Here is an 11,489-nt window from a genome sequence, read left to right as displayed (position 1 = left end):
TCAAAAAAATAATCGTCCATACAAAAAGAGACAATGTTCTTCCACTTCTAAATATTTTCTATTCTCCATGATTTTTTAGTATGTTATTAACACAATTAGTTTTATAGGTTTTCCTTTTATTTCAAAATTTGAAATATTTGTTTTTCAAAGTAGCGATACCTATATATCAAGAATATATTATGCAGCAAAATCAAAGTGATTTGTTAAGATTTAGTTAGTGGAAACCGCTTTCTCCCGAAATGGAATTTTATAGAAAAAGTACCGTTATTTCGTTAGGATCGCAAAGCTATTTTTCACTCTTAAGAGCTAACCCCGCTGTCGGAAACCTCACCCAGTAGACATATTTATTGTATGGGCTGATACATTTGACATGCCCCTCCCCGGCAAAAATCCACAGATTGTTTTATACAGAAAATTACAGACAATATCACTGTCAATTTTCTTGACAAAATGAGCGTCGGTCGTTGCTGCATTACTGCAGCGAGTAGAACGTTTAAGTTGTCACTCGTTTCATCAAGGATTACTGTAGCACCAGTGCTGGTGTAGTCTGAATCCGAACGGTACCTTTATGCTAGTGCTGTCGTCATCCGAATGTCACCTTAATAAGTCGGGGCTAATACGCCTCTATAGGCGTCCTTATGGACAAACGCGCTAAACCACCACGCTTGGTCTAGACCAAAGAGAATTTGAAATAGAGGTGGATTGTTAAAGAAAATTTTGTAGCCACAGTAAATTTTTCGACACAATTAAAATTATTAGAACGCCATTTGACTTTGATCCTTATTCTTTTACTGATATGTGTTAAATTTGTTAAATATCAATAAGTGGCGCCATCTAATAGATCAAAGGCCAAAAGTATGGCAGCATCGCTTTGAGCGATGGCGCTATAACCTTTAGGTTGTGCTCGGTATGATGGCGCCACTTTTTGATATTTAACAAACATCAGCGAAAGAATATATATTGTATTACCTTTTGACATGTAAAATTTGTAATTTTATCAATAAAGGAACATGAATATGAATATGAATAAGGATCCAAATCAAATGGCGTTCTAAAAGTTTTAATCGTGTGTCGAAAGATGGCAGTAAATTTACGTGGCTACAAAGTTTTCTTTGACAATACACCTCTGTTTTAAATTCTCTTTACCTAGACGCAACAGATAATCGCTCCCTTTCCTCCTCTTACCTGTTACCATTTATTTTCTGTTGTATGGTACGCACAGTTTGCTCGCATGGACGCACTTACCCCGACGGAATAAGTAGAATTATGTAGTTTATGCAAATGACCAGCGCCATTTCAGCTTCACATCTCTATTTCTGATTTATTTACTTCTTTGAATTTTTATCTGTGTTATTTGTATTGATGTTTTGTCTGAATAAATAATTTCTATTCTATTATTTTTTTAATCGAAATTTTTAAGATCATATGGCCCGACCGTTTTTGATAAATTATAACGCCCATTCAGGGCTCAGGCCCCTTCGAGTTTTAGTTATTTAATCTCATTCCAATATAATACTGACATGATACTGATCTGTCAGTGTCAAAAGTGACGTTTTTAGTTGAAGGTTGACATAATGCGCAATTCAGCAGGTCCTCTAAATGAGATTGGTATCATGTAGGTAAGATCCATGTTACATCAGTATCACATATTGTTGGAATTGGCCAGATTGGACACATTTTCATCATCTACATGCATGTTACTTAATTACCTAAATGATTTAATTAATATTTAAAACTTATAAATAAGTCACTTACAAATAAATAATAATAATTAATTCGACATAGGTACTTTAAGTACCACAGATCAACGTAAGTGAACTAAATATTAAAATGATTAATTTAACCATTCTAGAAAACAACTAAAGCTTAACACACAAAGCCCATAATAATAATAGGCCAAGCAATACGAAGGTATAGAGGGACATGCTTGGAATACAATTTTCCGTTACTTTGTTTGTATTGGACTAGTTAGGAGATGAACATATCAAAAGACCCGGCCGCAGCCCTGGAGGAGGGTTTAAAGGTTCCATTTTTCGGTTTTTCGCTTATATCTTGGTAACTTTTCGCTTTAAGGCCATGACGACTGAGACTAAATGAAAGCTGATTAAATTTGCTACAAGTTTGATTTGTCAAGTTTTTCGAGATCTTAAATAGTTTTCGAGATATCCTCTCTAGAAATGTTTATTTTAGGGCTTAGGGGGGACTTTATCTTGTTATCTACATTATTGAAGCTACTAGGCCATGTTTGGTATCTTCATCTTTGGTGACTTTTGATATCTTCCGTTCACCTCCTAACTAGTCCAAACTAAGTTACGAAGTTAATAATTGTGTTCCAATTTCCCTTTACAGCTTTTTTTGAGCATTCATTGCCTGGCCTATAAGTAGAAGGTCCCAGCATAAAATTCATGTTTCGACCAAAGTACCAAATTAACTGAACCTTACAACTTTGCACTTTCTGATCGCGTTTGGCTAGTTCTTTTACAATGGTATTTAGGTAGTCTTTCTTAATTAGAATAGGCGTGAAGCGACACGCACTTGGCCAGTTTCATACCACTAGCACAAAATTACAGTTGTTTTATTTGACTTTTTTTTCACAACGGATTTAACACATCTTTATAAGTTTCCGTTTCGCCCGAAACTGAGTCAAAACTGAACCTTCTGTTTCAACAAAAAATCCACTTTTGGCGGGAGCTTAAAAATAATATGAGCGTGTGTAGATAATTTTGAAAACTTCACCTACTTAGCTACGTATTTCTGATCTGTACGTCAATTGAGTACATTCTATGGAAGGTACTCAATCTTGCTTGGGGTGAATCTGTAAATTCCATAGAATTCTATAGAATTTACAGATTCACAGCAAGCTCCCTTGTATAACGGACTATAATAATATCTGCGCCTTGCGTGAGGTTCATAACTAAAAATGCTTTACGTTGAAGGCAAGTCCATTCCATGAAATTTAAAGGACCAGTCTTAGAAAGTATTTCAAAGTTCAATTACTTACTTAGGTTTGCGTTAATGGACACGAGTATTGAGAAACCAAGTGAAATCTAGCTGTTTCATTAGTCCTTAAAACCTTCTGTCTTCCAATTAGACGTTTAAAAATTTCTATCATTGACATTGCCTTCTCTCTCCTCAGTAATATTCCCTGTGTTATATAACAATAATATTCTATCACACATCTTAATATAAACCTCATCACAACCGTGTCCTAACCGGCAGAGGTGATCCTTTTATATTTGTATCATAAGCATCAAAATGTCTGCTACTCGACGTTGCAAAAGCAGCTGTACTTGGCTCTTCTTTTGGGTGTGTTTTTAAAGCTGTTATAGCAATCTTAGCGGGACTTAAAAACGCATTTTTAATATCTACAGTTGGCACAGCTTCCATCTTTCTTTCTTCTTTACTAGAACTCGTTGTAAAAATTGGACCTGGTTGTTGCTGGCTGGCTTTTTCTCGAGGTTTTACAGCAGGGCTAGGTATTTTGGTAGGGCTTATTTCTTTTAAATCTTCAGCTAATGTTACGTCAGTTTTCTCACTGGAGTCCTTTTCTGGAGTTTTGGCTTTCTCGTTGCTGTAGGTGCGTTTTTTTCCTGGAACATAGAAATGTGTATTTTGAAGGGTGTTCATTATTGTATTTTAAGTTTGGGTTTCTAGTGATTTTGGATACAGTCGTGCATAACTTTGTGTAAGTTTACAAAGTGCATGCATCTCAGACTAAATATGTATTTTAAGCACCTAGTTTTTTAACAAATACATTGAATATAAAATTATTCTCTTGCTTTATCTCATTTTCATCAATTGAACAATCTGCCTCCTGTTTATAATATACTACTATTCTCTCATCTGACATTTATTGTAAGAACTAAAAAAATAAATTAATGGAGCATTTCTTTTAAGTGTCGGTTATGAACGCTGTGTTTTAATACTTCTCAAAACGCTAGAACAAATAATAGACTTTCTACCTGTATCGTTCGCAAGCAACACTCAGTCAAAAAGCTCCAAAATATTTAAAAATAAATATACCTGGCATTTTATTATAAATCGTAGCAACCAGCGGATGCAACAGACGTTCATCGAAGACATCCGCATCAGTGCTGGTAAAGGCTCCGATGATGCACCCGATGATGACACAGGTAAAGGTGCCGATGACCGCATACCACATGTAGGAGACGGAGTACATGCGGTGGAGGGCCGTGGTGCTGGAGAAGATAAAAGGACAAGATAGGATAAGTTTTATAAGTTATAAGAACGAAAGAGTAGAAATAACAATTTAATATAGAATTAACCAGCATATCGGTCGGCAATTTCCTAGCGCAGTCTAAATTTCCGTCATCGTCAACTGTTTAAGACCTGGGTTCTTGTAGGTAAAGCAATTTCCATGTATAAACCTGTACATTCTCTTTAACGGCCCCGACACAGCTTCCCTCTCTTCTGTAACCGCTCCATCATATACAAATTTTAATGTACAAAATTCATGAACCGTTACTTTCGACCTAAAGTACTTGTACAGTCCGTGGTCAACGTCAGTTTACTCAGTTGTTAAAACTTACATCACAGACTCCTGGGGGACGTAAACACGACTTGTGTTCATATTCTGTAGTAAGTGTTCCAGTTGCATTAGAGTTTGGTTGACTCCGACTGGCAGGGGCTTGTGGAACACGTTTAGCGTTCCGTTGGGACATTCCTGGAACATATTAATATGTTCATTATCATCTTTTAATGTTACACACTTTTATTTATTTTAAATTAAAAGTTCTTTAATACATTATCTTCCCGATACTAATTAATCTTATCAAACCTATTATATTACTTATAATAGGTACAACTCGTTAGGTTTTTCCACTATGGACCATGACAGTATTTTTATCAATTTTATATGGAAGGTAGAGGCAAGGAACAGAAACTCCTTAGGCAGAATAGTTGCAAAAGTGTCCAGCTGTCAGCTGTAAATAATAGTTCCAAATCACTCCAGAGTAGCACTAGAGTAGCTAAGAACCTAGGCGTTATTGACGGAGTGAAGAGCGCTGTCTATGATTAGATTTTTTTCTCAAGTATTCTAGGTATTGTAGCGCCAGTCGCCACCTATTTATGGTTTTTTGTCGGACACTTTTTGGTATATGGAGATTTTGTTCCTTGCCTCTACCTTCTATACAATTTTATTTTCATGCCCAGATCTAGTAATAGATGGTCTTCAAATGTCAGATTGTCCAAAAACTGATCATTTACAATTTTTACGCTATATTATAAAATTAAAATAAAATAAAATAAACTTTATTTAGTACCATAAAAGTAACAACTGCTTACATTTGGACAACGCTAATTTAGGCTACGCTAATACTAGTAGCCATGTCTAGCCGTACTTACCTACGTGCACATGTGTCACATGTCCATAATTTGAAAATCAACAGCTAACCTTCTTTGTCCAAGTATATTAATGGTGCAAAACAAATCAAATGGTAGGTATCATGTTTTGCAATAAATAAGCAAATATTTTGTTTGTTTGTTTATTTTATCAGACACGTAGGTACTCAATAGACAAACTTGAATAACGCAGATTTTTGAAAATTGGTTATTTCAAAAACATTATATTTGACTTGCTTATTTTATATTTCTCATGATTTCTCTCGATTTCATGTTTTTGTTGTTCATCGATGAAATGAAGAGAGAATTTATTTTCTCGGTATATGAAGCCAAGAAGCCGTTGAAGTGATTCAATTAAATAGCAGATTTATGTTATGTCTTTTGTTTTGATTTAATAATTTAGCAGATATAAAGCGAAGTTCATAATAGCAAGAACTTGCGTGCATTTTTCATTACATTGCGAAATCAGATCGAACTTTTCAATGCAGTTTACCTTAGTAGTCAGCAATGTAACGTAAATTCCATGCAAGTTCTTGCTAGTCTAAGCCTCCCTTGCAGCTACGTGTCATGTTGCGGTGTTAATTTTATGTTTTCATTTATAAGAATGTTTGAACGATATAAAAGAATCTTTTCTGTTTCTTACTTACATCAACAGACAATGGCAGCATAGCCACGCTGGTATCCACATACAACAATCTTCCAGCAGCCATCCATGTCGTTATAAAATGTGCTGCAATCATGCCCCATAAGGCCCCTTTCCCATTGGCGATAGGGCAGAGGGTGGCCAATACAAAGACCCCAAGTAGGGCTCCTGAGGTAGCGGAGGTGACGAGCATGGAGCCTTCGATGACGCCTCCGACCATACCCACGCAGAGAGATAGGCACATTATTATGATGGCTGAAAAGAAGTAAAAAATCTTTTAATTTTGTGTCAGCTCAACGACTATAAAATAGGTTACATTTTCAGCGTATCAGCGTTGATGAATTCTATGTTTGGAGGTAATTAAAATTTGGCGGCAGCTGAATATTTAAAAGGTACGTGTAAAATATTTCATCACATGTTTTTTGAAATACACTACCATTGTACATTAAAATAATGAGAAAAGTACTATCTTTCTTAAAGGAAAAAGGTTGATTTACACAACGAGTAATTATAATTGTTCTTGGCGCTCCACATTAAAAGCAATCAACATCTTTAAGTATCATTGATAATAAAAGGACTTACCATAGATGACTCCAATGATCTTGATCACAGTAAGCTGCTGCTTATCAGAGATACCTTGGAATGCTGGTGCAGCAGACACAAAATCTTCCCACGTCACCGTAGCAAGAGAGTTCACATTGGATACCAGGAAGCTGAAAGTATGCGAAGAGATTTTTATATATAAAACGTCTTGAATGAGAGTTGTGCATTCTTGGTGATAGTACGATCATAGTTCATAAGATCCTACTTTATTTTGATCCTGCAATCAGCCTGTGATTAATCCCTAGAAACTATAAAATAAGCAGTCCTATGTAGTAGTTATAGGGATCGATATCTCCTTGACAAGCTAAGGGACTTGCTACGTTAGACTTGATTTCACGGTGCGAAGTATTGTACAAATAAAAAATAGCATCTTGATCACTCTTCCTTGGTTTTGTCGGAGTTCGTCAATTATTCACAATTGAAACTGGACTCGACCAAGACTTACCTCAAAGCCCCATTGAACAAGCTTCCCAGGAACAGCCCCAGCATGCCAGGCAGGAATCCAAACTGATCCTGCACGTAGAATGGCAAGACCTCATCTGGAGCCACGATTTTGCCAGACATTAGAGGATCGCAATATTTGTAGACAGCGTAAAGTGCCATACCTGGAAATAATTATTATGATTTCTTAGTATCAACGTTGTTCCAGTCCAGTCTCAAATTACTCTAGTTACAACTTAAGATAAGATAATGGTTTAAACGATTGAACCGCTTTTATAATCGAAAATGACACAAACCTTGATATTGATGTTGATTATGTGCCTATTCAGCAGGTGTGGTTAGAAAATATTAACTTACCAACAACCCAAGACAAACTGAACAGCACACCCACAGCCGGCACATTAGCTAGTAGAGTCCTCCGGATTTGGGGCTCGCTGTTCATTGAACAGTAGCATTAGTCGAAGGTCTAATACCAATAATAGATGGAAAACGACATGAAAATTTCACTTACCGACAACCCAAGACAAGCTAAACAGAACCCCTACAGCCGGCACATTAGCTAGCAGAGTCCTCCGCACTCGGGCCTCGCTGTTCATGGAGCAGTAGCGCTGGACGAAGGTCTGTTGGCAACCGTAGATGGACAGCGACATGAAAAGTTGGCCGACGATGGCCGAGAGAGTGTCCACGCGGATTGTTGGGTCCCAGTGGAACCTAGAAATAATATTAGAATTAATGAATAATTATAATTGTTTCATTTGATATGATTTAAGTTTATGATTACCTATTACCAAAACGGTTACGGTTATTAACAAAATTGACAATAACGTTCTATTTTGCATAAATGCAAACGCTACTAACTTGAAAAACTGCAGTCTTCCTCCATCTATATTATCTTCTAAAACCTTCTGCGGGCCGCCGGCGCGGATGGTCGCTTGGATTATAAAGGCGCCGCTCACTATTATCATTGTCATGGTTTGGATTACATCGGCCCTGAAAACATTGAATTAAATATGTTTAGATGTTCCATAAAATTCTAATAGTATTTATATCCTCTTACAGTGGCAAAAGGGACTCTACGTGGTGGCTTCGGCTCCGCGCACACCTCCCAATTGTTCCGTGATGGGTAAAATAATGTAGCACAAATTTGAGAGAAAGTGCCAAAGAAAAATGAAAGGACTGCGTGAGAAGAAGTCAGATGATCATTGCCAGGAAGTTAAGCAAAGACATAATAGACGCTGGTGACAGGAAATAGCATTCATTGTTCACAAATACTAATTTTACATGTATCTTCTATTCTCATAAGGAAAACAAACGCCCTCCATTCTAAACGGAGCCTTATTTACAATCCATAAAAATCTAATTTACTTGATGGCAACTGAAAATCACGCACATCAATCACGATTAAAATCAGGTAAATATAAAAATCATTTCGGAGCAACCGCTGCCGGTGGAATGAACTTGAAGTGAACTTATTATGATGAAAATTAATCATTCACTATAAACCTTAAGAGCCAAACTCACTTGATAGCAGCGGTGAGTCCTCCCTAACAGATTAAATACGGTGCTGACCGCAATGAGCGCCGCAGCTGATACCCAGTGTGGCAATACCAATACAGCATGAAGAGCAACCGTTGAAGTGAACAAAACTGAACCTTTATCTCAATCATTAAAGCTCAAACTCACTTGATAGCAGCGGAGAGTCCTCCCTAACAGATTAAATACGGTGCTGACCGCAATGAGCGCCGCAGCTGATGCCCAGTGTGGCAATACCAATACAGCATGAAGAGCAATCGTTGAAGTGAACAAAACTGAACCTTTATCTCAATCATTAAAGCTCAAACTCACTTGATAGCAGCAGAGAGTCCTCCAAGCAAATTAAACACGATCCCAACCGCCGTGAGTGCAGCAGCAGAAGCCCAATGAGGCAGTGCTAGTACGGCATGAAGGGCGACCGTTGGAGTAAATACGGTCACAGCCAGGTTCAAAAGTTGGCGGACCAGGAACGTGGCGGCGGCAACTCGGCGGACCCAGGCGCAGTGGAATCTCATCTGGAAGTAATACAAGAAGCCCAGTTTAGTTGATGCGAAAACTTGCAATGTTCATTGCATTGTCGTATTTTATTGGTCCAATTCATGGTTAAAATGTGCCTAATTTGCTTCTCACTGGGTTGTACTCCAACTGTTATTACTCGTATAATAATCGGCATATGTAGTTAAATAAATTAATAATAAATAAATAAATAAATATTATAGGACATTATTACACAAATTGACTAAGTCCCACAGTAAGCTCAATAAGGCTTGTGTTGAGGGTACTTAGACACCGATATATATAATATATAAATATTTATAAATACTTAAATACATAGAAAACACCCATGACTCAGGAACAAATATCCATGCTCATCACACGAATAAATTCCCTTACCAGGATTTGAACCCGGGACCATCAGCTTCGTAGGCAGGGTCACTACCCACTAAGCCAAACCGGTCGTCAATGATGAGTTGAATGTGAACTCTGATTTCTGACTTGTTATATGTTATATTATTGATAATGATTTAAACAAACAAACAAAGAGAATATTTATGTTTTCAACACCGATGGCTTTAAAGTATTTTAAACGTTTGATCCTCATAAAACAAAGCGATTAAGACTGTGAATCAAGTTACATAAGCCTATTAATGAGTCATTTTTCATATAGAATAACCAGAAATGATACAATAAAGGCATTCGCTGAAATAAACCAAAAATAAAATGTCATATTTCATTTTATGTTTGCTCAGTTTGGCAATTCAATTGTTCCAGTTAATAATTTTAGAATATTTGTGCAGAAACGATTATAATGAAAGGCAAAATTGTACCGTAAAACCACCCATTTAAAGTTCAAAATCTCCCAGCTCCAAAACAAATTCGAATATTCGAGTTTATCTTCGGTTATAGTTCGTTTGCGTTAAAAATGTAGTAAACTCATGATTGTCCGTCGGCCTAGCCATGCCCGAAACCAATCAAATCATTCCTAATTCGAAAGTCAAGTTCACAGTGACCAGTTGAAGGCATATTTTCTAATTAGGAACTATTAGATTGGTTACGAGCATCGCTAGACTGGCAGATATTGTTGATTTTACTGCATTCTTAACGCGAACGAATTATATTTTGGAGTGATTATTATTTGACTGACGTATTAGTTCTGAGATTTTTATAAATGCAAGAAAATTCTATATCCTATCAAGCCGATGGTCCTGGGTTCGAATCCCGGTAAGGGCATTCATTTGTGTGATGAGAACGGATATATATTCTTTCGTAAGCATTTCTACATTACCATTTAGCATTTTTCTGGCCAGGGGGAAGGCCAGGATCATCCCGTTCAGGGTTTCTCACATGGCGGACCCTCGGTACACCAGCTCCGATGGAAAATCACCTGTAAGTACTCGTAGACGGAGTTGGTCTGGAGTCGATAATAGACTGGTACGAAGACCCAGCAGACCAGGGGGAAGGCCAGGATCATCCCGTACAGGGTCTCCCACATCGCAGACCCTCGGTACACCAGCTCCGATGGAAAACCTAGAACAACAGAATATAATTACAGCCGGAATAAAGATTTGTGTAGCTAAGAGAATAGTGGACAACCGCTTATCCATGTACATTGATATTGGTATTTTATTTCCTGGATATTGACATGGATTTTTTATACAATTTATTATATAAGTATTAAACACAGTTCCAGAGGTTGGGAGTCGCGAGTAAGACTCTTGTCCAAAGCAGTGAATAAAGCATCTTCTGTCAGAAGAACTTAAATAAGGTTCACCATCATGTATATGTACATAATTATATGTATTAGTCTATCTTTTATACATTATATAAGTAGTAGTATTTAACTATTTATATATTTTTAATATTATTTGACTTCACGTTTAATTTTTTCCTTATTATTTGTTATTATTTTTTCCTGAACCAACATACACAAATGTCTCTGTTAGAATGGTGGACTGGTAGAGAATGCCTTTTGGCATTGAGTTCGCCATTTGTACATTTTATGTGTGCAATAAAGTTTAAATAAATAAATAAAAATAAAATAAAATAAAATAAAAAATGCAGGAAAAGAAACCGCGGCCAAAAACTAGTAAAACAGACATATTGGGTTTTACTCGTAAAGCAGTCTGACGACCGGTCTAGCCTAGTGGGTAGTGACCCTGTCTATGACGCCGATGGTCCTGGGTTCGAATCCCGGTAAGGGCATTTATTTGTGTGATGAACACAGATGTTTATTCCTGAGTCATGGGTGTTTTCTATGTACATATTTTAAGTATGTATTAATCTATATACGTATGTATATCGTCGCCTAGTACCCATAGTACAAGCTTTGCTTAGTTTGGGGCTAGGTCGATCTGTGTATGATTGTCCCAAAATAAGGAAGCGATTCGGTTTGCTAGCGGAGAAATAT

The 11,489-nt window shown here is 36.9% G+C and overlaps 1 protein-coding gene across 2 annotated transcripts in view; it reads right to left on the bottom strand.

Moving 5' to 3' along the window:
* Window positions 1-2,243: 2,243 nt before the first annotated feature.
* LOC133529542 (sodium-coupled monocarboxylate transporter 1) overlaps window positions 2,244-11,489 on the bottom strand; it is a 34,161-nt gene continuing 24,915 nt past the window's right edge. For both annotated transcript variants that reach the window (XM_061867283.1, XM_061867284.1), the window contains 10 exons: window positions 10,467-10,609; window positions 8,894-9,096; window positions 7,907-8,038; window positions 7,560-7,759; window positions 7,053-7,212; window positions 6,587-6,717; window positions 6,009-6,259; window positions 4,551-4,684; window positions 4,024-4,199; window positions 2,244-3,590 (listed from right to left, as the gene is read on the bottom strand). In XM_061867283.1, the coding sequence (XP_061723267.1) occupies window positions 3,196-3,590; window positions 4,024-4,199; window positions 4,551-4,684; window positions 6,009-6,259; window positions 6,587-6,717; window positions 7,053-7,212; window positions 7,560-7,759; window positions 7,907-8,038; window positions 8,894-9,096; window positions 10,467-10,609 (1,925 nt within the window). In that variant the 3' untranslated portion in view covers window positions 2,244-3,195. The remainder of the gene's footprint in view (window positions 3,591-4,023; window positions 4,200-4,550; window positions 4,685-6,008; window positions 6,260-6,586; window positions 6,718-7,052; window positions 7,213-7,559; window positions 7,760-7,906; window positions 8,039-8,893; window positions 9,097-10,466; window positions 10,610-11,489) is intronic.

Source organism: Cydia pomonella, chromosome 21, assembly GCF_033807575.1.
Source record: "Cydia pomonella isolate Wapato2018A chromosome 21, ilCydPomo1, whole genome shotgun sequence".
NCBI classification, from domain to species: domain Eukaryota; kingdom Metazoa; phylum Arthropoda; class Insecta; order Lepidoptera; family Tortricidae; genus Cydia; species Cydia pomonella.
This window is presented reverse-complemented; position numbering and strand designations above follow the sequence as displayed.